The 26,760-nt window shown below is 40.0% G+C and overlaps 1 protein-coding gene across 1 annotated transcript in view; it reads left to right on the forward strand.

Moving 5' to 3' along the window:
* The window catches only part of LOC120540307 (mitogen-activated protein kinase kinase kinase kinase 5-like), a 123,277-nt gene that overhangs the window by 94,408 nt on the left and 2,109 nt on the right, over window positions 1-26,760 (forward strand). The window contains exons 7-27 of the mRNA XM_039770951.1: window positions 490-532; window positions 1,183-1,255; window positions 1,334-1,465; window positions 1,924-1,986; window positions 2,481-2,562; window positions 2,657-2,773; window positions 12,785-12,863; window positions 13,307-13,371; window positions 13,451-13,506; window positions 17,128-17,184; window positions 17,354-17,399; window positions 18,575-18,734; window positions 18,811-18,923; window positions 19,023-19,064; window positions 19,158-19,236; window positions 19,316-19,392; window positions 19,557-19,617; window positions 19,705-19,807; window positions 22,269-22,327; window positions 23,511-23,614; window positions 23,693-23,870. Coding sequence (XP_039626885.1) covers window positions 490-532; window positions 1,183-1,255; window positions 1,334-1,465; window positions 1,924-1,986; window positions 2,481-2,562; window positions 2,657-2,773; window positions 12,785-12,863; window positions 13,307-13,371; window positions 13,451-13,506; window positions 17,128-17,184; window positions 17,354-17,399; window positions 18,575-18,734; window positions 18,811-18,923; window positions 19,023-19,064; window positions 19,158-19,236; window positions 19,316-19,392; window positions 19,557-19,617; window positions 19,705-19,807; window positions 22,269-22,327; window positions 23,511-23,614; window positions 23,693-23,870 — 1,789 coding nt within the window. The remainder of the gene's footprint in view (window positions 1-489; window positions 533-1,182; window positions 1,256-1,333; window positions 1,466-1,923; window positions 1,987-2,480; window positions 2,563-2,656; window positions 2,774-12,784; window positions 12,864-13,306; window positions 13,372-13,450; window positions 13,507-17,127; window positions 17,185-17,353; window positions 17,400-18,574; window positions 18,735-18,810; window positions 18,924-19,022; window positions 19,065-19,157; window positions 19,237-19,315; window positions 19,393-19,556; window positions 19,618-19,704; window positions 19,808-22,268; window positions 22,328-23,510; window positions 23,615-23,692; window positions 23,871-26,760) is intronic.

Genomic DNA, 26,760 nt, shown 5'->3' on the forward strand with positions numbered 1-26,760 from the left:
GGGTACCTGTGGGCAAGCCCCGTATAATTGATTTTCAAAACAAAAACAAAACTTGAGTATCAGTGTTAAATATGGATGTCTTTTCAAATGGGAGTCTGGTTTTGACCAACTAGAAAATGGCGAATCTTCCAATTATGCAGACTTCCAGCAGGAAGAAGTGGGTCCAGGCAGATGGACACTGAAAGTGACGTTGGTGGTGGAAAAGTTGCCAATCTTCCATTCTGCAGAGGGATGAAAAGAGGATACGTTATCAAACAGTGCCTACAACTGGAGCGGCAAAGAATTATCATCACCAGAGCCCTTAAACTGTCCCCTATGTGCACGTGCGTGACAAAGGATACACACTGACATGCACAAATACGTGTTGCTCAGCTTGCGGAGTTGAACCTTGGTGGAGTTGCTCAGCTCTTATCTCCAGGCCTGTCTTTGCCAGATTTATTCATGCTGCCCACCTCTGTTTCCTGATTATTCATCTATGTGTTTTTGCAGGGGGCCAATATTCTGATCAACGATGCTGGACAAGTTAAGCTTGGTATGTCACTTACATTTTCTGGTATCCAACTGGGGAGGTGAACCAGAAGTTAAACCTTCAACTGTGTTGTGGGCCATGGGCAGGGAAATAGATAGAGGGTACATTATTTGTTCCAAGTGGAAATTTAGCCTCAAAGAGACAATAGCAAATAACAAATATACACAAGAATTACAAACAAGAAGTAAAAACTTGTGACTTGGCTGAAGATAGCAGAGAAGTGAGGCATTTATAAAGGTGTATTGCCATAGGTTCTGAAGGACCCCAGGCAACATTTCTTAGAACACATCTGTTGAACAATTGTTATATATTTTTATAATAGTATATTATAATTGTATAAAAATAGTTAAATATCAGTGCAGTCCATTATGATTATTAGAAGGAGTGGCTGGTGCACCTCCAGTGTGTTCCAACGTCCCATATTTTCCTGTGAGTGAAAGGACAAGATGAGCATTTCTACCACTGCACATTTGTGTCCTCTAGTGTCACACTGTCATGTTTGCAAGATGGTGGAGTTTCTCCCAGCTGGATTACTTTTTCACACCAGTGGCAAGACAGACTCTGCCACAAAGGGGTAGCATGCTGGGGACAATGATAATGATGCCACTTGTTAAAATGTCCTTTCAAGGTCTTTGTCTTCATGTCTTTTCCAGCTGACTTTGGCATTTCTGCACAGATCACTGCCACTTTGGCACGCCGCATGTCCTTCATTGGCACACCATACTGGTAAGATCGTTCTCCAAGTTTGTGCTGCAGACGTAGAGGAAGAGGTGGTCAATGACTTTTTTATGTTGATATCTACAGGATGGCACCTGAGGTGGCAGCGGTCGAAATTAAGGGAGGATATAATGAGCTTTGTGATATCTGGTCAGTGGGGATCACTGCCATTGAGCTGGCAGAATTGCAACCACCCATGTTTGACATACACCCACTCAGGTAGGCTTGTCATTTTCTCTGTTCAGGCTTCATCAGCCTCTGAATGAATATAAAGTGATTTGCATCTTTGAATCACATTACTATAGCTAAGAAAGAGGTGGCAAAATCTAGACATTTATGGCATCCTGTCTTGGTGAAGCTAGCTCCAAACTGATAGGACTTTGATATGACTTCTAGATGCTTAAACCAGGCAGGGTTGCTAATGCCACATCTCCATTCCAGTTTTCAGGGTGCTACCAGAGATGTTGTTGGCTTTGGTTTCATTTCATGATGGCATATTGATCCTGTAGTTTGTGCCCATGTGTTAACCTTAGTTACTTCTGAACTGTACACACTTACCTTCTACAAATGACAAAAAGGCACTTCCAGTACTTTGCCAGACTGTGATTTCATTTCATGACTTGTGTTTATTGTTCATGTCCTTGTGTTGATCTTATTGCTATTGCTTCTATCTACAGAGTCCTGTTCCTTATGTCCAAAAGTGGCTATCAACCTCCCAAATTGAAGGACAAATCCAAATGGTGAGCAAAGACTTCTGAATAGTATAAATAACCACCCCAGTTAACAGTGACCCAACAACTTCTGGCATATGAGATGGAATTATGTCAATCACTGGCCCAAAACAAGCATACTGGCCTCTTTTGGATTATTATAGCTCAAAGATCTCAACACTCACAGAGCTAAAAGGCCCAAAGCAGAGAGAATCTGGCACATAATAATATTAAGACTCGGAAGATATAACCAATCCCAACCACTGATGGGGAGGACTTGACATGAAGAACAAGAGCAAGACATTCTAGGGTCTATGATGAGTGCTGAACCATGGAGCTGGTGACATGGTCAGAACAACAAGACAAAACTAGCTTTGGAAAGCTCTGTTGAACAACTAGAGCTGGAAGATGTGATCTGGGAAGTGTGTCCAGTCTATCTAACTGGTCTAATCATCCTCAAGACATTCTGACTGTATTCTATTTTTATTTGCCTGCTGTTCATCTGCTGTTTTCTGTGCTTGCAGGTCCTCCACATTTCACAACTTCATTAAAATGTTGTTAATAAGGAACCCAAAGAAGAGACCTTCAGCTGCAAAGATGTTGACGGTTAGTATTGTGGATGTCAAGTGAATCACTTTCATGCCAATGGGTTAGGCTTGTGCATGTCATCCAGTCTTAATGCTCACACTTCTTTCTCCAGCATCAGTTTGTCAACCAGGCCAATCTGAGTGAACTTCTAACATTGGAACTATTGGATAAGCTGAGAAATCCAGACAAGATGCCCAGATATCCCGAGGGAGAGGAGGAAGACATGGAGGTGAGGTGCAGAAAGAAACAAAATATTTCAGCGAAACTCTCAGAAAGTGTGTTTATTGTCTGGTGTTTTCATTTGTTTAGGGCAGTTCCTCCATGTCCACCCCATGGGATGGTCATTATAAATGGGGTAATTTAGCTATACCTGTATTTATTCAGAGTGGCCTCATAAATCCACTGTGTTGTTGCTGTCACTGTGTGGAGCACGCACCTTCTCTCCATAGCCATACTCCCTGTTAATTCTGCTTTTCTTCAATATCTAAAACACATTTGTCCTAATGTAACAATCTTGTTAGAGAGGCAAGGAATGACTTAAGCATAATAACCAGGAGATGAATTATAATAAGAAAATGGCTATAACTATTATTGAGGAAATTGTACGGCATCAAAACACCATGAGATCACAAGAGAAAGGGTCATCAAACCCAAGTCCATAAAGGATAGTAGAAGTCAAAATAAATAAAGCAAGAGATTCTGAACCTGTCCAATGAGTTTACCTTAACAAATTCCAAGGTAAAGATTTGTTTCTTGACAGATTTTATTTACAACTTGAACGGTGAGGACAGCGTGCAGCTACGTTGAGGGGGTTCCAGGACATGATCAGCAACCGTACATGACAATGACAAAAAATAAAGCAAAACAATACAAAATGGCCATGCCAAAGTTAACAAAAATGGCCAAAAACATATAAAGATATTTCACGATGCCTAGGAGAGACGATGATAGCTACAAACTGGTCCTATATACAAGGTGTGACAATTTAATTCTCAGAACGGTTGTGTAGTGTCACCCAAGTCCATCACAAATTCATAGAACATGGACAAACAACTGACAATACGATTTAGAGAGAGGGGTTGGGAGCAAGCAATGATACAGCACATTGCCGTACCCACCACATGACAAACCATCCAAATTGGGACCCGAGTGCAGCTGTGCAACAGGCAACACCTCAGCACCACACTGGAACAGTGTGAGGTATTTTTACGATGGATGGAGTGCCAATCCTGCCCCCAGCCCCCAAAGTTGCAGGACCTGCTTGCAGATTAACATCATACCCAGGAAGGGCCTTGCTCAGGGGCCCAGTGGAGTAGAGTCACTCCTGGTGTGTATGGGATTCGAACCAGCAACCTTCTGCTTGCCGGTGCAGACTCCTAACCTCAGAGCCACCACTCCGCTTCTAATATAGTTTAAAGGATTCTGTCTGAAGGAAAAGAACTGAATTGTGGCCTGACAAGTGGGTCAAGTCTTCTGGCTAAGAAACATTCACCTGACTTTGTCCCTTGTGATGCCTGGCTTTTCCAAAAAAATGCCATGAAAAGATTTTCAGATATTTCTGTCATTCTGTCATAAGTTATTCCAGAAACAGAGCAATGGCAACGTCATCTAACTAAATACATAGCTGCGGTAGGAGATTACTTGTTGCTGTGTTTTGATGTCACAGCAGCTGGCGGTTTATGATTGTGCTGCGTGGAAATTGATGTCAGAACGGCCATATTGGGCAACCTCCTAAAAAGAATGGTTATAGGATGCACCTTTTAGTGAGTTTTGTTATGCCCTTTGTAATAGAATATTTTTTATAGTTGTTTTACTTTAATGGGTCATGTGATTTTTAAAGAGGCGGAGAGTTTTTTTTAGGATTTTATAAAAGGCAGACGGAGGTCTGATTCACATTAAATCTGTTAATTGTCAATGCCAATTCATTAAAGTTGTAACAAAGCCCAATGGACAATTGAGGTCTACTTCTTTTAGTCTGGCAGATTATAATAACGTACCTGTTATGTTAGAACATTAGAACACTCTAGACGAGAACAGGCCATTCAGCCCAACAAAGAGCGCCAGTTCTATCCACTTATTTCTTCCGAAAAAACATCAAGTTGAATTTTGAAAGTCCCTATCATCTTACTGTCTACCACACTACTTGGTAGCTTATTCCAAGTGTCTGTCGTTCTTTGTGTAAAGACAAATGTCCTAATGTTTGTGCGAAATTTACCCTTAACAAATTTCCAACTGTGTTCCCGTGTTCTTGATGAACTCATTTTAAAACAAAAAATCTCGATCCACTGTACTAATTCCCTTCATAATTTTAAACACTTCAGTCATGTCTCTTCTTAATCTTCTTTTATTTAAACTGTATAGAATCAGCTCTTTTAATCTTTCCTCATAATTCAACTCCTGTAGCTCTGGAATCAGCCCAGTCGCTCTTGTCGGGACCTTTTCTAGCGCTGCTATGTCCTTTTTGTAGCTTGGAGACTAAAACTGCACACAGTACTCCAGATGAGGCCTCACCAGTGTGTTATAAAGCTTGAGCATAACCTCCTTGGACAGGGCCGTTTGAAGGAATTTGGGGGCCCCAAGCAAAATGGACATGGAGGCCCCCCGCACACACGCACGCACGCAAAGGAACCACAGCATAGCCATACAGTTTAAATTCGCTCACACTTTATATAAATAAAAAAGGTTTACAGTGCAAATACTGCTGTTGCATATACTGTGCATAAATAAAAAAATGTTTAGAGTGCAAATACTGCTGTTGCATATAAAGTGCATAAAATTTGAACATTTTCAACAATTGAACATTTGCAAAAAACACCACTGTACAAATAAACAATCATTAATAGAAGGTAAATTGACAGTTAATTAATCTTTAGTCTTTAGCTATGCATTTACTGAATGAGCACTGTGCAGCTGTTCGTCCGACTGTACTGTATTTTATTTTATTTTTCTAAACTGTTTTAATTATTCTTCTTTCTTTTTATTATTTTAATTTCTTCTATGTAAAGCACTTTGAATTGCCATTGTGTATGAAATGTGCTATATAAATAAACTTTTTACTGTTAACAAACAGTGAAATTATAATTAAATGTTTACTAATTATTAGTAGTGCTGTGAGTCGACTACCAATGCTTAAAAACATCCCAAGCTAATGTTTGATGCACAGAATTTATTGTGTTGTTTTCCTAAATAGATTATCACAGACGTGGAATAGTTAGTATAGCATGCTATGCCACTTTCATCAAAACCTATTACAAAGCTATAGCAATGTCATGTCATTTATGTATGATACATACTGTAAACATATTTCTGCTAGCCTACCTGCTGCAAAATTGCACCATTTGTACAAGACAAGTAGAGCTATTTTATGTGTGTAATTTATCACTTACCACTGTCTTGTTTTTTCTTATCCTCCTCTTCCTTTCTCTTCTTTCTTTTTTGGCTTCCTGAAGCATAATTCCGCTTCCTGACTGCCGAGGAAGTTTTGTATTTTGCCGGCAGCAGAGATCGCGTGGTTGGCTGGCTGCTGTCAGCGAGGGGGGCCCCCTTGAGGGGGATCCCGATAACAGTGTCATTGCACTTTACTGCATTCACTATCAATGGGGCGCTCACACAGTTTGTCGCTGCATTTTATTCTTAACCAGTCGTTGTCTTGGGGCCCCAGGCCAGCTCGGGGCCCCAAGCAATTGCTTGGTTTGCCTGCCTTGTCGCGACGGGCCTGTCCTTGGACTTGTACTCCACTATGTTAGATAGATATTACTTTGTTTGTCCCAACAGGGAAGTTTAAAACAATATTAAACATGTAATTTTGTGCATTTTATACTTTTATTGAATGCTAACTGACAAAGCTTATTTTGGCTCAAATCATGCTTCAATTTATTTTTGCTGTTGCTGTGTGGAGGTGTCACATGATGTCAAATGTTGTACCGATGATGTCACAATTGTGATGATATTTAAACATGGCAGCCCCAGCTTGTTTTATTTCCTTGGCGGACACATAACTTTCAGTGTAGTTCTGTAGTATGGTTAGTTTGTAAGCAGACCCTAGCGCGAGATTTGTGTGTTTTGGTTTTGACTTCTTTTTTTTTTTATCTTGACCCCTTTTGATTTTGGTTCGGTCTCAGGGCTTTGACACTTGCCTGCTTTGATCATGTCTTCATCTCTGCCAACCATCTCCTGGTTAATGGAAATCTCACAACACTCCTCTTGCTCATTCAGTGCCTCAACAGCATCAATTTACCGCAGGTTATTTCCTTCACACATGATCCTTTCTAGTTTAGGTTTATTCTAGTCCTTAGATTTCTTTCATTCTTATTTTAACATTTATTAACTGAAATAAATTTAATTGCCACAAGTTTTCATTTTAGTTTTTGCGAAAGAGACAATAGCTGCTGTATTAATCCTTGGGGTTAGATTGGCTTTTAACACTCTCGGGGTCACTTCTTAATCTCAAATGTACTTTCTAGCTCAGAAGTGGCTTTATTATCACAACAACAACAACATTTATTTATATAGCACATTTTCATACAAACAGTAGCTCAAAGTGCTTTACATAATAAAGAATAGAAAAATAAAAGACACAATAAGAAAACAAAATAAATCAACATTAATTAACATCAAATAAGAGTAAGGTCCAATGGCCAGGGGGGACAGAAAAAACAAAAAAACTCCAGACGGCTGGAGAAAAAATAAAATCTGTAGGGATTCCAGACCATGAGAGTGCCCAGTCCTCTCTGGGCATTCTACCTAACATAAATGAAACAGTCCTCTTCGGATTTAGGGTTCTCACGGAAGGGCTTGATGATGATGATGATCACGTAGACTTCTGCCTTTAAATCCATCCATCATTGTTGGAGCATCATGAAGCTTTGAGTAGGTGGAGGTGGCGCAGGCCACCACCACAAACAAACCGGAAAAAGAAACAGAAAAGAGAGTAGGGGTCAGTACCGATTTTAGAGCCACCATGAGTAGTTATTATAAGGAAATTGAACATACAGAGTATCAGGATTAAGTTAAATTAAATTAAATTGAAGTTATAGAAAGGCCATGTTAAAGTAATGTGTTTTCAGCAGTGTTTTAAACTGCTCTACTGTATTAGCCTGGCGAATTCCTATTGGCAGGCTATTCCAGATTTTAGGTGCATAGCAGCAGAAGGCCGCCTCACCACTTCTTTTAAGCTTTGTTCTTGGAATTCTAAGGAGACACTCATTTGAGGATCTGAGGTTACGATTTGATACAGGGATACCAGGCTAAAAATGATGGGCAATTCACGAATGATTTGTTCCTTTTGAACAACTCTTTTTAATGAATTATGTAAATCAACTCAGCAGAGGTCAATAGGAGAGCCAAAGTGTATGTACTGTATGTGGATGTTTAAGGTGCAAGTACTGCCTGTCTGATTCATGATTCTCCTTCACGTCACTTATGATTCTTTCTAGTTATAAGTAAATCATCTTCTTATTCATGGAAGTACAATACTGTAGCAACACATTTATAGTTTTAACTAGAAAAATGCCTGTGCTTTGCAGGAGTGAAGTACTGCCTTAAAATTTTTATTAAGAAGAAAATTAAACCTTTTTAAACTGAGGGAAAATATACCAATAATTATTTGTTAAGGATCTCTTTGTGTGCCACGTTGTCAGTTCGGCCCTCCGGTTGTAATATGACCAAGCTGTGCGCTGAGCTTACTCTTGAGCATGCAACGTACATTTGGCCATGCAAACAGTAATCTTGTCACAAATCTCACAGCTTGGATTGCTGCTGTCATAATCGGTTTGAGTTTCATGGTTTGTTTCAATGATGTTAGTATTTGCAGGACTTGTGTTGAAGTGACATTCAGCATCTGTCAAGCGTTGTAAGTATACAACCAGTTTCATCGATAACTTTGCATCCAGCTCTTGAGAGTTAATACATTCATAAACATCAAAGTGTCCACTACTGAAATCGTCACCTGTCAATCTTAGATGTTTAAGAGGCATTGGCGGTTGTCGAAAGGTGTAAAATATTTCGCCATTTCGGTGCACTTGAAAGCGACAACCGAACAATTCAGCGGCAGCCATCAACTCACATGCAGATCCATAAGTGAAGGGCTTAAGCATTTCACTCTTATAGTGCTCCTGTGTAGTATAACTATCTCCTGTACCGTCATCAGTCCACATCTTGAACCTGTCCCAGTCATTCAATACATAAGACACAATGTTCCTCCGGATATCAAGAGTGAGCCTGATATGGCCGTGCAATATGTAACAAAGAGAATGGAAAAGGCAGGTGCCATCTCCGGGCATGGAAACCACTCAGTAAGTGACAGTTCTTTGATCGATGGTGATCACCTCGATAGACATGTTAATGGGGGTACAGTTGGAACAGTAAAGGAAATGGGTACCTGAACAATGTAAAGTAAGTCTAAAATAAATAAACAATAACTATAATCGTAATAAACGAACAATAAAACAGCGGAGAAGCCGTGGAATAAATAAAAAGGCTGCAGTTATCAGCAGGGAGACTTGAATACCATAGCGAAGCAAGGAAGGGAATGTAGAGACCGGAGTAATGGACGGACTTATATAGGCACAACATGGGAGGCATGGGGATGGGGGACCACTTGGTGACTGAGCTGCAGGCTATGGACATATATATGTACGTAAGTAGGATTCAGTTAGCGTTGGGATCCCGCGTACCAAATTTCTTGAAGATGGACCCATAAGTAACAAAGATTGGAATGTTCAATATGGCGGCCGACAGTGGCGTCATACCACCGAAATAAGTACGTACATCGGTTTCGGTTAGCGCAGGGAAGCCGCCTACCAAATTTTGCGAAGATGGGGCCATAAATAAGAAAGTTCAACATGGCGGACGTTGTCGACCGTTATGACCGTTATGCATAGAATTTCAAAATGAAACCTGCTTAACTTTTGTAAGTAAGTTGTAAGGAATAAGCCTGCCAAATTTGAGCCTTCTACCTACACGGGAAGTTGGAGAATTAGTGATGAGTGAGGGCTTTGCCTTTTATTAGTATAGATACACATATACATATATACAGTATATACACACATATACATATACACATATACATATACAGTATATATACACACATACATACATACATATATATACATATATATATACTGTATATATATATATACGTCTTGCGTCTTGCATCATCACGCCTCCCACGTAATTGAGTGCCTGCCCATATAAGGTAAATATTCGCGGGTGAAGAACTGTGCTTAGCATATTCATAACTAAGGCTGCTGCGCTACTCAGCACACCTCCCATGTAAATGACTGCCTGCCCATATAAGGCCATTCTTCACTACGGTGTGTTCATTCCTTTCCTTGCTTCGCCAAGGAAGCAGCCTTCTCACAGCTTCTGCACTGTTTTATAAATGAACGACATATAAGAAAGTCCTTTTTCCTTGCTTCGCTAACGAAGCAGCCTTTTTATTTAATCCACGGGTTCTCCGCTGTTTTATTGTTCATTTATTATGATTGTTATAGTTATTGTGTAGGTATTTTACACTTAGTTTACTGTTCAGGTACCCTTTTCCCTATTTAATCAGCGGCTATTCTGCTGTTGTTTTGTTCGTTTATTACGATTATAGTTATTTGATTCCCTTTCTTTGCCTGACTGCCTGCCCATATAAGGCACTCCGCAGTATTTTTGTGAAGCAGCCTTTACATAGCTTCTTCGTTGTGTTATAAACGAACGCCATATAAGTCTGTCCTTTCTCAGTGCTTTGCAGTTCTCTATTGTTTTATTGTTCGTTTATTATGATTGTTATAATTATTGTGTAGGTATTTTACACTTAGTTTACTGTTCAGGTACCCATTTCCCTTATTTAATCAGCGGCTATTCTGCTGTTGTTTTGTTCGTTTATTACGATTATAGATATTTATTGATTCCCTTCTTTAGCTGACTGCCTGCCCATGTAAGGCGCTCCGCTCTTTTTTTGTGAAGCAGCCTTCTCACAGCTTCTCCGCTGTTTTATAAACAAACGACATATAAGAAAGTCCTTTTTCCTTGCTTCGCCAACTAAGCAGCCTTTTTATTTAATCCACGGGTTCTCCGCTGTTTTATTGTTGGGAGCTCTTTCTTCTTTTCTACGTACTGCGGTTACAGTCAGTTCACGTGATTACATGAGAGGCGTGATGATGTCACATGCAGCTCCGCCCCCCACGGCCGTCGAGCTAACGTCTATTACAGTATATGGAGAAAAATAGGTTCCAGTTATGACCATTACGCGTAGAATTTCGAAATGAAACCTGCCCAACTTTTGTAAGTTAGCTGTAAGGAATGAGCCTGCCAAATTTCAGCCTTCTACCTACACGGGAAGTTGGAAAATTAGTGATGAGTGAGTGAGTCAGTGAGTGAGGGCTTTGCCTTTTATTAGTACAGATTATTTTGTACAATTGATTGTTGAATTGTTTTAAATAGAACATATAGACTAGCATTATGCTAATACATTTATGTCTTTTGGTACATTCAATAAAATTGTCACACATAGCTGAACTATATTTAAATATTGCTCTAATTTCTTAAAATTGCTTCTTTTCAGCTTTGTTTTAGCCTACAATTTTTATGGCTCATTGAATGCACCAAGAACGAGTCAGGATTCTTTTTCATTTAATTCCCACACGAGTTCTCACAGTTCACTTTCAATTGATTTTTGAGCCTAATTGTAACCTGAGAATGAGTCAGTTGATTTTTGTTTAATCAATTGCACATTCAACTGATTTGTGAGCTGAATCATTACCCGAAAAGAAGTCACATGATTATCTTTCATTTAATTCCTAAACAAGTCACACAGTTAACGTTCAATTGATTTGTAAGCTGGATTATTACCCGAGAACAAGTCGAATGATTCTTGTTCTTCTGATTTGCACACAATTGTCATTCATTTGATTCATGAGATGATTCATTGCCCGAGAATGAGTTGCACAATTCTTGCTTACTTACAATTCTCAAATATAGTATCTTATCTTAATTATGTATTTTCAGCATATTGTAATTGCTTCATGCTTTCATTGAGGTTAAAATTATACAATATGAATTACCAGCATGTTTAACAAATAAACAAACAAACAAGTAATTAAATAAATTCTCATTTATTCAAGGGGATCCCCCCACAGAAGGTTTTAGTTTTTATTATGGATGAATCAAATGAATTCATCCACTTATACTGTATGTGTAGTTCAAAGGAACTGAATGAGTAATATGAATCAAAATGTGCATCACTACAGGCCAGAGAGTCATCTAGAGCACGTGGACTTTTTACAAGTAGTATTCTGTTGTCCTTAAAAGTCTAGATCTTCATCACCATGGCTGGCTACCTGCTCTGTCAAAGATTAATTTTAGTCTTACACATTCTCTTTATGGGAAGGAGGTGTTGCTGTCTCTGACATTTCCTGCATAAACTCTCTCCTCATGACTATAAAATAACACCTGGCCAGGACACTTGCAGAAATTCTCAGACAATTTTGCACTTATGAGGTGTGTCACTAAGGGGGACGAGACAGAGGATAGGAGTCAAGTGGAGATATTTATTAGCCTGTTTATGTAATCATGTATTTAAGAAATTCCTGTATGTATGTATGTATGTATGTATGTATGTATGTATGTATGTATGTATGTATGTATGTATGTATGTATGTATCTATCTATCTATCTATCTATCTATCTATCTATCTGAGTCTCATGTATCTAAATCATTGGCTCCTGCCTACTTCTGCCCCAACTGCCACTTCTTCATTTCCATATAGGAGATCCTGCTTACTGCTTTCCTGGGTGATTGACTTTCTATCCTCTGGCTGTACCCTTTACTCTCATATTATGTCAGACTCCCCTCAGTTACCTAGTTTTTTGCTATGCTGTGCCCCTGCCTCCTTTGCACTGCCCTGCACCTTCACCACTTTAGTTCAAAAACTCGTCCCCACTATTTCCCAACATTAAATTCTGAGATGCTGCCAACTATTAAAGACAAATCTGTAAATTAGAACTGCTGCTGGCTCCCAGTCAAAGCCTGCTTCTTGATAGTAATGTCTTTAGAGTTCTTGCTCACTGTTGGCCAGTGAGGTTTTGAAATTTTCTGTGGTCCAAGGCAGTTATCACAGGAAGTTAGATGTAAGAAATGTTGCAGAAAGATACGATCTTCAGGGACGATATCTTATTGCAAATAGTAGCTGTAGCAGCCTTGAAAAATTTTTAACTCTTCCTCGTTCAATTTCTGATCCCTGATTGTCTCAAGCTTCCACCTGGCATCTTCAGAAGAATCCACTCGACCAACCGGCACAACAAAGCAGAGCGCACCAACTCAGGCATGATCTGTAAGTTGAATATAATGTGTTTAATATGTCTTTCATATGGTAAAGTGGTACATACACATGGTGAAGTTAAACAATGCATTGAATGTACATGTACTGCGTGGTGGACCGAAATGACAATGTAAAGCACATCAGAGAGGTGAGGAACAAATGAGTGAAACGGAGAGATTCTAAGAATGTCAAGTGGAGAATGCAGTAATGATGAGTGGGCGGGGTGGTTGCCATTTAGACCCTTGGCCTCGCCCCAGCTTCTTTCCACTTTGTCATTTATTTTAAAGTACACAAAGGTATTTATTGTTTTCTACTCAGCCTGAGTGGAATTATGTATAAAACATCAATAAATAGCAAATAAGATGCAAATGGAAGTTTCCAGTACTGGGTTGTGTTCAAGTGTGATTATGTGTGAGAAGTCAAGCAGGCGGTCAGATTGCGGTTTTGTCTTTCAGTGAAGCAGCTTCAGGTGAAGCAGACACACAAAATCCAGCCTGGGCTCCCCTTGCAGCAGCACTTGGTAAGCAGAGCACTTTTCACTGAGACTAGGGGGCCAGACTTGGATGCTAAAAATGTTCTCTCTTTCTGATCTCTTTCAGTGTGAAGACTTCAGACGCAGCACTCCAAAGAGCAGTTCTGAGTCTGTCAGCAGCAGGTATCCTGCCTCCTTCCTCCTCCTCTCTTCACCATTGTCCACTACTCTTTTTCAAGTTTCTCAGTCATCATGCGTCTCCCCTCCTACTGTCTTCCCAGTAGTCAACCCGATTATGATTAATGTTAGGAAAAAGTGTAGGATTCTCTTGAAAAGAGCAGTTTAAAAAGGTACTGGTCAGGAGATGAAGGGTCAAACCAAAGAATAAAGTGAAATCAGGCCTCCAAAGGTCACGTGAAAAGACAACTTATATCAACTCAAATAAAAAATAATAATTAGCAATGTTAGATTTGAATGCACAATGGAAGTTTTGAAAGTTGAAAGTACACCTCATGAGAAGGACCTAGGAGTCATAGTGAAGTCTCCACTATCTACATCCAAACAGTGTAGAGAAGAAATCTAGAAGGCCCATAGGATGTTAGGTTATCCACAGTGTCAAGATGTTTGGAGTACAAGTGGCAGAAGGTGGTGATGCTTAAGCTTTGTAACACACTAGAGAGACCTCACCTGGAGTACCGTGTATAGTTTAGGTCTCCACATTACAAAAAATGAAAAAAGACATAGTGCATAGAGCACAAAGAGCAACTTGGATGATTCCAGGACTAAGAGTTAAGAGCTATGAGAAAAGATGGAAGGATTAAACCTATTCAGTTAAACCAAGCAGAAACTAGGAGGTGACATGACTGAAATCTTCAAAAGTTTGAAAGGAATTAGTCCAATGGATATGTTTAACTAAATTATTCAATAAGAACTTAGGGACATGGTTGGAGAAACCCATTAAGGGTAAATTTGTAGCAACCGCAAGATACAGGAACGTGATTCCCACACTTTACAACCCAAAGGGAAGTGGACAGTAATAGAAGGTTAAAATAGCATTACCATATTCGGTCCTCGGCCCCTCTTGTCCCCTATGCACACCCTTATATAAACTGGCAAAAAATCTCACGCAAAAGAAAGTGGGACTGAAAAATATATTAATATTTACTATTTACATTTACTTGCCCGGTGCCTGAGTGCTCATTAGTGAACCCCTTTCCCAGACGCCCTCCCCAGGGCCCAAATCCTAATCCCTGGTTTGATGTAGACAATAAACAAAAGAAAATAAAAAAACTGTTCTCCGAAACACCAAAAAAGAAAAATTTACTGAGTCCACATATAAGAAAACAATAAATCCTGCAGTTCAGTTCCTTCTGTAGGGCAGGAGGAAAACACAACAGTCCTCTGGTGGAACGGCTTCTCCGCGGACTATCACGAAGAAATGCAAATTCAGGAATCTGACTCACCAGACGGGAGCACCCGGAGAACACCAGAACCTGGCATCTTCTCGGGGATTCGTCACCAGATTATTTCTTCTGGGTGGTCACCCACAAATAGCAGACGTCCCTGGGTGAAGAAAGATCCTGAATGATCCTTTGAGCGTGGATAGTCTCCGCCTTGCCTTCAGCCTTTTCCTTCCTTTTTTTTTCCCTCCTGCCTTGATCCGCCATTCCCCTTAAATAGAAAAAGTTTCCCGCCGAAACATCCTTGCCCCTCTCGGTTGTTATGGAAACCTCACGCTGGCAACAGGCAACTGGAATATTTACCGGGCGGGGTCCTCCCAGCACTGGGATGTCACCAAAGAAGCCTGAAGGGCTATTTACAAACACCCTTCATACATAAACATAATAAAATGACAGACAGTCCAGTAGGCCAACCCGACTGTCAAGTTATGTAGCCTTGCTACAAATTTCACACCATGGTTAAAAGGTTATTGTTCATGTGTAGATTTATAGAAATCCTTCTATATAAAAGCGGTCGGGATTGTCCTTCTGTCCCGTGAGTGCTACACAGGCACGGAGTTTCACACACGCCCTGTCCATTTTGCAATGCATGATGGGATTTGTAGTTTCGTTTTTCCAGGTAAAAGATGATTTTCTACTCGAGACTGTGCGATATCTTCTTCTTCTTTCTTACTATATAAAAGCGGTCGGGATTGTCCTTCCGTCCCGTGAGTGGAAAGCGTAGCGGTACTCCGCTTATCACAGACTTACTACTTGCAGCTTGCAGTATGAAGCGACATGATGTGAGCAGAGTTCTGGTGCTCCCATCGTTCCCTTGCTTTTGTGCGCGATGCAATGGAAAAATAGACAAAATTATGTCTCTGGAAATAATTAATGTTGATGGAGTACAAATGCCTCACCACGTAGTAAATATCAGGGGGGTTCAAAAGGGCGACCTCAATATAGAAAAAAAGTTTAAATTTCATCACAAAAATAACAGAAACTACGAGTATTAAAGTAATACCACTCAAATGCAATATAACCAAATTAATGAGTTTGTATAAAATATCAAATTGATCTACATATTGAATTGCCTTAAGAAGTGGTCAACTTAAAAGTCGGTCGCCTTAAAAGGCGGGTCAGCCTAGTACAGAATAAATACCGAGCAGTTTAATAGAAAGTAGAACTTTATGGACCTTGAAATCTTGACTTAATGTTATTTTGGATAATCTAAGTGATCAGGATTGACAAGACAGTTGCGTTTGCACCACAATTGTTCTTTATATTAAAGGTTCAGTCAGATCACAACAATATGTCATCAAAATGGCAAGTATCAACATAAACAAAGATGGCCTTGAAAAAAGATGCGAAATACATATTTAAATACATTTAAAAATTGAAACAATAAAAAGGAATTCTACATATATTTAAATCACAGGAAAAAAGTCAAAAAATGATAACAAATAAGGTAAAAAAAACTTTTATTAATGCACTTAGCACATAGCAACTTATGGATGATATGAATTGAATGAACTTTGAGCACCTCTAAACTTTAACAAAAGTAAGTTATAATTTTTAAAGTTTATTTATTTCAGTATCAATTAGGCACGGGTGCTCTATATAAAATTAACATAAAAGAATAACAGAAGAAACCATGTAAAAATGTGACCAACAAAAACCTAAAAAAATTAAGGAAGCATGCTAAACTAACATACTTTAAGCACCACAAAATTATTTGAATTAAACAATCAAAAAGGCAAAAGGGACAGAACAAAAAAACAAATAGTCAAAAGCAAAACTTAGCTTTTTTTTTTTAAACTGATGTTATTTCTTCATGATCATGGTATATATAAATTTGCCCCATAAAATTGTACTCTGAAGTGAAGTGCTTTTTTATACATTTTAAAAATAACCAATAGGGTGCCGTGGTACAGAATGGCCTCTGATTCAAACCCTCCAATAAATTTCACATCTTGAGTCAGACCTAAAGACTCGGCAGTTGGTTCGTTAGTCATCAAATCATTGCTGTTCTCATCAATGAAAAAAAACATTTCTCCTGAAACACTAATATTACATTTGTTTTGTTCTGTCTTACAAATAAAGACATACAAAGTGTTTATCAACTTACATACAAAATATCACTCCACCACACGGACCTCTCAGGCCAACAAAGCTTGCCAGTCCTGCCCACCTAATTTCTCTAAAATAACTTCAAGTTACGATGCTTGTCTCTTCCTTTCATTTCCCCAACAGCCAGTTTATTTTTTGAGTGTTCTCAGGATTCATTCTGCAGCACCTTTTAGAGCCGTTAAAGAAAGTGATTGCAATGTCATAGATAAGCCTACTTTGTGTCTTATTCTTCCAGGAGCACCATCACAGACTCAGATGAAGATGACGATGGTGATTATGATGATGTAGACATGTGAGTCAGTGGTGTTTTGTGTGACTTCTTTGCTTCGTGGTGTTAAAGTCAGACAGCTGTTTAAGTGAAGCGTTCTGCTTCTATGCTGTCTGTCTATCACTGTGTCTGTTTGTCTCTCTTCTATGCCCATTCACAGAGCTCATTCACTCCTCATTCTTATCTATTACAGCAGCACGCTTCAGGCTGGGGATATCCCACCCCCTTTGCCTCCCAAGGTGAGTGGCCAGCTATGCCTGTAATATTATGAGGGCAAATCAAAAACTTCAGACAATTTGAAAATTACACCGTAATCGCAACATTTAGAAGCCAACACAATGTCAATGGCTTATGGGTAGTATGAACACGCATAGCTTAGCATCCTGGTGCTAGTCTAGTTGAAGTCAAGGTCAAATGAACATGGATGTTCCACTGCAGGATTGCACCATTGTTGAATAAAGTGGCATAGTGAGACATATCTTGAACATCAGGGGGCACTATGCCGACAGCTGGGTATTCCCATAGAGGATAAGTGGTACACTCAAACACCAGATATGGCTGTTGACACCGGAGACTGTGTTGTCATGTTGGACGAGACCATTCACAGAAACTGTGCCATCACCGACAAAAGGCTGCACATCGTGTTCCATGACAAGAAGAGCAAGTAGTGCATTTTCGTCAATGTGACGATCCTGGATGACAACAACATACTGAGCAAGGAGGCAGAAAAGAGCATCAACTATAAATATCTTGAGATTGAAGTCAGATACATGGAGAACTCAAGGGCTCCAGTAGTTGTAGGCACAATGGCAACTCATCAACACCAAGTTCCAAGAGGAGCTGGAGTAACTTCTGTGGAGAGTCAGTGCAGAAAAGATCCAGAAGAGCGCACTCTTCAGCATGGCCCGCAGTTTTAGACAAGTCCTTGGCTTAACAACGAGCTGAGTTCATGCACCAGCGTATGTTAGTGCAATGAGAGGAGGGTGGTGATAATAATACTAATAATATTACCAATAAATCCCCTATGAAACTATAAAGAACAGGATTTTAATGGAACTACTTTTTCCCACTCTCCCAGGTTACAATTTTTAGTCTGGTCATTAGGATAACAACACCTACAAGTAATCATTTCTGCTCTCTTGGAAACAGTAGAAAAACAAAGACAAAAAAAAGAACATGAATATAATGCATTAAGTCCATCCATCCATCCATTCTCCAACCTGCTGAATCCGAACCAGGGTCACGGGGGTCTGCTGGAGCCAATCCCAGCCAACACAGGGCACAAGGCAGAAACCAATCCTGAGCAGGGTGCCAACCCACCGCAGATGCATTAAGTCACTATTTAGAATTATAATGCCGCCATGTTGGTATAGTCTCGACATATCCATTAACTTCCCTCATTGCCATGTTCCAGCCTAAGTTTCGCAGCAGTTCAGAGGAGAGTGTCATTGTGGATGATGACCGAGTGTCCAGTCAAGGCTCCATCTACAGCCCCTCTCCATTGACACGCTGTTCCAGTGGTCCTCGAGCCCGGCCAGTTCCTCGACCCCGTGCTGTCAGGAATGTCAGCTCAGGTAACATTTCAGAGTAGACAACCGCGGTCCTTGCGATCACTCTTCCAAATCTCTAAACCCAATGTGTCACATGCAGATCCTACCCATAGACCCGTTCGCTCCAGTGACTGCTCCACCAGCTCTCCACCCCCGCAACTACCACCCAAAAAGGACAGAAAACTCCGGCAGTCACACAAGCTACAGCCACAGGTATGTAGTCTACCAGTAAAGGCATCTGAGGTGTTGCAGATTAGCGCGTCACAAAGGAGTGGAGAGTCCACTAAATTTCCTTTAAAATTTTCTTATCAGAAGGCAGCAGAGAGTGAGAATGCCATATTGTCCAGACCAAAGGTGGGTGTGAACCTCACTGCTATGCCACAGCAAAGCTTGCAGTGCTTCATTCTTGCAAGCGGCACTCATCAGCTCTCTTTCCCATTTGTCTAGATCTTCTTCAAAAAGGTGTTTAATGGCTGTCCGCTCAAGATCCACTGTTCTACTACTTGGACACACTTAGTCACGAAAGGTAGGCGTTCTTCTTTTTCACTAACAAAAGTCAGGCACTTAGTATTCAACCCTTATAGCATGACATTTTATCATTCCAGATCTCCACTTGATATTTGGCACAGAAGAGGGTATCTTCACTTTGAACCTCAGTGACCAGGAAGCCACACTTGAGCTGGTATGATTGTCTGAGTGGGGGGTTGCATGGCCAATATCATACAAAACGTTTTGTCTATTTTTGTGATGTGTTAACTTATTACACAAAATATAATGTGGCCATTCCACCGGGATTGGACAGCTATTCTGAGATTCTTCTTATGCTTTGGTTTCTCTCTTCTCCAGCTCTATGCAGGAAGGTGCACCTGGGTGTACACTATCAGCAATGTCTTGATGTCCATATCAGGTAAGCCCACTTGCACAAGGTGTTTTAGGTTGATGAAGTGATTTTTGGTAAGCTTGGTCCAGTCACTTGCTGATTTTTGTCCCAAAGGAAAAGCATCACAGCTGCATTCCCATTCCCTCAAGGAGTTGTATGACCAGGCAAAGAAGGAACACCGTATGGTGGTACTGCCTACCCACAGACTGCTACCTAGGTGAGCAATATCTCGGTCCCGCCTTGTTTCACCATCCCATAACCTTAAAGGCAGACATTTCGTAGATGACTGACCCCTTACCTTTCCACAGAAATGCAGTGGGATGCAAAAGTTTGGGCAACTTTGTTAATAGTTATTATTTTCCTATATAAATCGTTGGTTGTTACGATAAAAAATGTTAGTTAAATATATCATATAGGAGACACACACAGTGATATTTGAGAAGTGAAATGAAGTTTATTGGATTTACAGAAAGTGTGCAATAATTGTTCAAACAAAATCAGGCAGGTGCATAAATTTGGGCACCACAAAAAAGAAATGAAATCAATATTTAGTAGAAATTACAGCCTCTAAACGCTTCCTGTAGGTTCCAATGAGAGTCTGGATTGTGGTTGAAGGTATTTTGGACCATTCCTCTTTACAAAACATCTCTAGTTCATTCAGGTTTGATGGCTTCCGAGCATGGACAGCTCTCTTTAACTCACACCACAGATTTTCAATTATATTCAGGTCTGGGGACTGAGATGGCCATTCCAGAACGTTGTACTTGTTCCTCTGCATGAATGCCTTAGTGGATTTTGAGCAGTGTTTCAGGTCGTTGTCTTGTTGAAAGATCCAGCCCCGGCGCAGCTTCAGCTTTGTCACTGATTCCTGGACATTGGTCTCCAGAATCTGCTGATACTGAGTGGAATCCATGCGTCCCTCAACTTTGACAAGATTCCCAGTCCCTGCACTGGCCACACAGCCCCACAGCATGATGGAACCACCACCATATTTTACTGTAGGTAGCAGGTGTTTTTCTTGGAATGCTGTGTTCTTTTTCCTCCATGCATAACGCCCCTTGTTATGCCCAAATAACTCAATTTTAGTTTCATCAGTCCACAGCACCTTATTCCAAAATGAAGCTGGCTTGTCCAAATGTGCTTGAGCATACCTCAAGCGGCTCTGTTTGTGCTGTGGGCGGAGAAAAGGCTTCCTCTGCATCACTCTCGCATACAGCATCTCCTTGTGTAAATTTCTTAATGGTTGAACGATGCACAGTGACTCCATCTGCTGCAAGATGATGTTGTAGGTCTTTGGTGCTGGTCTGTGGGTTGACTCTGACTGTTCTCACCATTCGTCGCTTCTGTCTATCTGAAATCTTTCTTGGTCTGCCACTTCGAACCTTAACTTGAACTGAGCCTGTGGTCTTCCATTTCCTCAATATGTTCCTAACTGTGGAAACAGACAGCTTAAATCTCTGGGACAGCTTTCTGTATCCTTCCCTAAACCATGATGGTGAACAATCTTTGTCTTCAGGTCATTTGAGAGTTGTTTTGTGACCCCCATGTTGCTACTCTTCAGAGAAAATTAAAGGAGGAGGGAAACTTACAATTGACCCCCTTAAATACTCTTTCTCATTATAGGATTCACCTGTGTATGTAGGTCAGGGGTCACTGAGCTTACCAAGCCAATTTGAGTTCCAATAATTAGTTCTAAAAGTTTTGGAATCAATAAAATGACAACGGTGCCCAAATTTATGCACCTGCCTGATTTTGTTTGAACAATTATTGCACACTTTCTGTAAATCCAATAAACTTCATTTCACTTCTCAAATATCACTGTGTGTGTCTCCTATATGATATATTTAACTGACATTTTTATCGTAACAACCAGCGATTTATACAGGAAAATAATGACTATTAACAAGGTTGCCCAAACTTTTGCATCCCACTGTATACTGGTTTGGGAGCTGGGTTCCTTATTAATTGATTTTCCTCCCATAGGAGGAGCAGGTCTGTTTCAATATCACTGCCCCTCCTTAAACCCTACATGTCTGCAGTGCTAATGACTCTAGGGCAGGGGTGGGCAATGTCGGTCCAGGAGAGCCGCAGTAGCTGCAGGTTTTTGTTCCAACCCAGTTTCTTAATGAGAAGTAAATTATTGCCGATTAAACACTTATTGTTTAAGTGACATTTTGATGGTTCATTTAAGTGGTCTCGCTTGTTATGGTTCCCCACCCTTAATTGGTTATTTCAATGTTAAACAGCTGCATTTACTGTTTTAATGGCTCCTTATTAGCAATAAGATGTAAATGACAAAGCAGCCAGCAGCTCACCATCTAGCTTGTTTCCACTTACATCTGTGTGTGTTCATCATGCACTGTTTGATTTAATAAAAAACTTAACAGAAAATCTGACAGACTGAAAATGATCCGTTTTAGGCTTCAAATCATTTGGATGATATCTTTGGAAAAGAAAAAATCTACAATATAAGAACCTTACATTGCAGACAAACAAGCCATAAAATTAAATAAGGTCTGAGGTGCCAAGGTTTGGTTTCTAATTAAGCAGCTGGGTTGGAATGAAAACCTGCAGCCACTGTGCCTCTATGGGACCAACATTGCCCACTTCTGCTCTAGGGTGTCACCTGACTTTGTTATGGGAAACAAGTATTCATCAGCCCTGCTTTCTCTCCACAGAAAATTTTCTGTAACAAACAAGATTCCCGACACGAAAGGCTGCAGAGCTTGCACAGTGGGTGAGTGGCACCAACATACTCTGAACATGGCAAGACCCTCCATGCTGAGCTACGTCACACAAGTCATTCTACTGTATATGTAGTAGTTGTAACTGAGCTTCACATGATGATACTTTCACCTTGACTATACGTTTTATCATTAAAAAGCTTTTAGGGACACCTCACCTAAAATCATAAACCCCTTTTTAATATATAATTGAATCTCTAACCTCTGTTGATATCTAGTTTTGCTATTCTAAAACTTTCCATCCTTTGGGGATATACAGTTCACACTTGCAATGTATAGACAATGACTTGCTGTCAGTAGCTTCTTCATACTTAACCCAAGTAAGAACGTCACTGTACCCTACTATCACAAGGGTCTCCCTTTATGGACTAGCTGAGAAAGGAACTCGGTTCCAAGCCCGTGGCAATAGAATAGAACAAATGTGCAAGCAGAAAAACATGCTAAATAAGTCATTATCTTTAATTAAGCATTATTAAAAGAGCTAGTGCCATAAACAAAAGTGTGTAGAGTGTGACAATACACACCATACAACCTGGATCATCCTGTAGTTCTGCGAAGCAGATGAAGATCTGCAACACATCCAGTATGTGTGCTGGTGTTCAGGAGGCGCTTGTCTTGCTGCTTGAAGCATTGGCAGTGATTGAAGACATTCATGGTTTGAAAATCCTGTTTCCATTTTCAGAGCTCTTGCTTTGCAGAGAGGCTGTATCATGACCTGCTTATATAACTTAGAAACAGTTACACATTTGATTTAATAATAATGATAACAATACATTTTATTTATATAGGACTTTTCCCATGCTCAAGGTGCTTACTTTAAACTGGTTCTTATCTCTTATCAGCAAAACATGCTCAGCCTTACATTGCAGTTCTAAAAGTCTCGACTTACAATACTGCAGAGCTTCCTGAACTTTTTCATTAAAACTAAATACCAAAGTATTCAGATAATTCTTGTCTATATACAAGAACATTAACAGATGAGGTACATTTTTCAATAACCTGGTAACATAACATGGAAAAGAACTAAATGTGTTTGTAAAAGTCCGTTTTCAAATGTTACAAGAAAAGCTCTGCTCCTTCCAGTGAAGCAGATGGGTGTTGTAATGTTTCACATGGAGTGTCTTGTGCTGTGAGGCGGCCAGGTTCTCTCTGACTGCACATTCCCTGTCCCTGCAGCCCAAAATGAACAGCGCAGGTGCAGCTTCTTGTGCGGGGCACTGGAGTCCAGTGTGGTCCTCTTGCAGTGGTATGAGCCCATGCAGAAGTTCATGCTGATCAAGGTAAGTACAGCTTTGGGCCCTCCTGGTGTGGTTTTGGATGGAATTCCCACCTACCCATTTCTTTGTTTTGCCTCACAGCACTTCGACTTCCCCCTTCCCAACCCTTTGCGAGTGTTTGAGATGCTCATCGACCCCGAGCAAGAGTACCCCGTGGTGTGCATCGGTGTGACCAAAGAGTGTGGGCCGCAGCATGCGGTGCGCTTTGAGACCATCAACTTGAACTCTTCTTCTTCCTGGTTTACTGAACTTACCCCAGGTAAGCATGTGGGGTGTGAGTTAAAGGGCATAAATATCAGTGTCAAGCAAATGAAGGTATCAAAATAAGATTTTTACTTAACTAAATAAATACCAGGGAGTTATGTACATAGGGAAGCACAAAAAAGTCAAAGAACTGTAATGCACACAAAACCCTCTCAGTATCTATGTAATCAGGTCTATGTTCCCTCTCTGAAATGGAGGCTGTTATGATTTTGCTCAAATCCAAAAAGGAAAAAAAAAAATCAGAGATAATTAAACTAAATCACCTCAGTGGGAAAATTGACCCTGAAAATGAAAAGGTTTTAGTTAAGTTATCAATTAAAAGAAAAACACACAATAGTCAAACAGAAAACTCTGCTTAAAAAAGGAAACCTAAAATAATCAATAGTCACTCCAAAAGTGTAAGAAACCCAAAGCCAATTTTCAAAATAAGGCTAGTAATCTGAATTAGCTACTCCATTAAAGGGAAAGTCAAGTCGAGTCAAGTCAAGTGGCTTTACTGTCATACCATCCAAACACCATATTGCAGCATACAGTGGCATGAAATAATATACTCCATGACCGTGATGCAACATATACATAAAAACAGGACTAGTGCAAGACAGGTAAAAAAACTATACTATAATATAAACCGATAAATAAATAAATAAAAATAATCGGTAAGTGAATAGATAATAATAATTTTAAATAGATAGTAACAAATTAATAATTCTTAAGTAATAACAGTTAAACTAATAATAAAAACAGCAGTAGTGACAAGAGTAACAAACGTACTGCATATTGATATGCTACTAAGAGCAGAACTTGGGGGCAGCGGGGCTGGAAAAAATTCAGAGTCTGGAGAGCTAAAGGGTAGAAGCTGGCAGAACTGGTTCAGGTGCTACAATACCTTCTGCCAGATGCAAGTGGGATAAATAGATGGTGGGAGGGATGGGGAGAGTCCTTCATAATACAGTAAACTTTGCAAAGATGTCTTCAATAGAGGTCAGAGAGGATTAATATTTCTCAATGTTTTTTGATGTTGAGACTTACTTTACCCAAGTTTTCTCATTTAAATGTTTTCACAACCCATTGGGGGTCCACCTTGATGAATTGATTGAGATCATCACAGAGCCTTGAATGCAATTATTAGAACAGCAACCTCCCCTGTAGTCCACTTGCAACCCACCACGACTCACCAATATTATAAACAATACCAACTTACAAAACACACCAGTAGCAGCTGCAGCCCAAAATGGTTCACAACCCAGTGGTTGAGAAACACGGTTCTGGATAATATTTTTAATCCTTAAATATTATAATTTGTACCATTAAACATGCAAACACAACTTGACTTTGCAAACCATACAATCTGACAGTGTCAGACAGTTAGTCCATAAATTTGTATTTGCACTCAGTTCTTATCCAGCTCCTTGTCTGCCTAGGGCTAAGCAGCGTGGCTGTGATCTGAATATGGAAGATGAGAGATACTTGGTCTTAGCAGGATGGGAAAATGGCAGAGAGTGAGTGAGCATTTGAAAGCCCTTCTTGTTGCCCCAGCTCTGTAGCCCTCGATCCACCAATGAAACAGCTCAGGCACAACACATCCAGTTTGTTGTTCTTGTCAGCATTTTATCCACTTTCAAAATAAACAAGAAAGAACGGATGTCATTAGGTCTTTATCTGGTCCAGATGAAACTTTGGGGGTAGCCTTCTTGCACTTTAAAATTAGATAGACATTTATATTGTTAGACATTTATAAAAAGTATATGATCAACTTATATGCACAATACTATTCTCTGTTACAACATTATCTGAGATTTGGATAAAAAATTCTGTGTTATTGTGAAATCCATTGAGAGTGTTATTCCCGATGTATCTGAATTCTCAACTTTGAATTTTGATTAGTGTTTTGGGCTTGACAAACGATTTCGGATGGACTTTCACTTATGAACTTGGTGGGTTATTTCACTATATCTCTTTCTCCTGGTCCCCTTACAAAATCTTGCTGTCTCATCTATTGAAGGCCTGAGTCCACTGGAGAGAAAATGTCAGAGAGATTGGGTATTTTCATAAATGCAAATTATTCCAGTGATGTTTTTAGAGTCTTTCAGTGTAAATAACAAGAAATATGTAAATAATTTGGAGCCTAAATTTCCAAATCAGATGGCTATTTGCATGTGGTGATCAAGTCAGTCACTGGGCTCTAGCATAAAATACAAATTCAAGGTACCAGCCAGATGGACTGCTCCGTTGTTCCATGACTTTCATTCATTTTTAGCCAATCAGCTTTAAGCCTCTGACATCATAAAGGAGTGGTCTAGTGCTTGAAGGCACATAAATTCACATTTTTAAAACCTAATTTAAAAAAAATGGTTTCCTTAAGAATTTAGATAAGATTTTTTCTTCCCATCCATAATCAGAAGATATTCCATCCCTCTTTGTGAATGAGAAATGAAGTGTCTTTTCCATTTCTACAACTAAAAGATTATACACTGTTTTCCAAGCACTTCTTAGTTTCTGACATCGGTTAAAACTAAGGTTAAAAGTGATTGGTAGAAGCTGAGTGTAGGTAAAGTACTGGTGCATGGTGTGATGGACATCATGGATTGGCTGATATCCTGGCTGGGATGGATGGAGCTCCCTTAACCTGGCAAAGAGGCAATTATGGAGGAACATTATGGATGAATGTTCATCCCAGGTAAGATGGTTTTTGTTCAAGAGGTTGACATGATGGATGGACAGTGGGATGACTGCCTCCTAGGGCCATGTGTTCCCCACTCCACTTGGTGGAGCAACCCTCTGGCATAATTCCCACTTGGATACCTGCAGTTCCAAATGGGAGTTGCACTTCTGGAAGGTGGTTCTGCTAGTATCCTTGGGGACTGTTAGAGGTTTCTGTTGGGAGG

This window comes from Polypterus senegalus, chromosome 12, assembly GCF_016835505.1.
Source record: "Polypterus senegalus isolate Bchr_013 chromosome 12, ASM1683550v1, whole genome shotgun sequence".
Lineage (NCBI taxonomy): Eukaryota > Metazoa > Chordata > Cladistia > Polypteriformes > Polypteridae > Polypterus > Polypterus senegalus.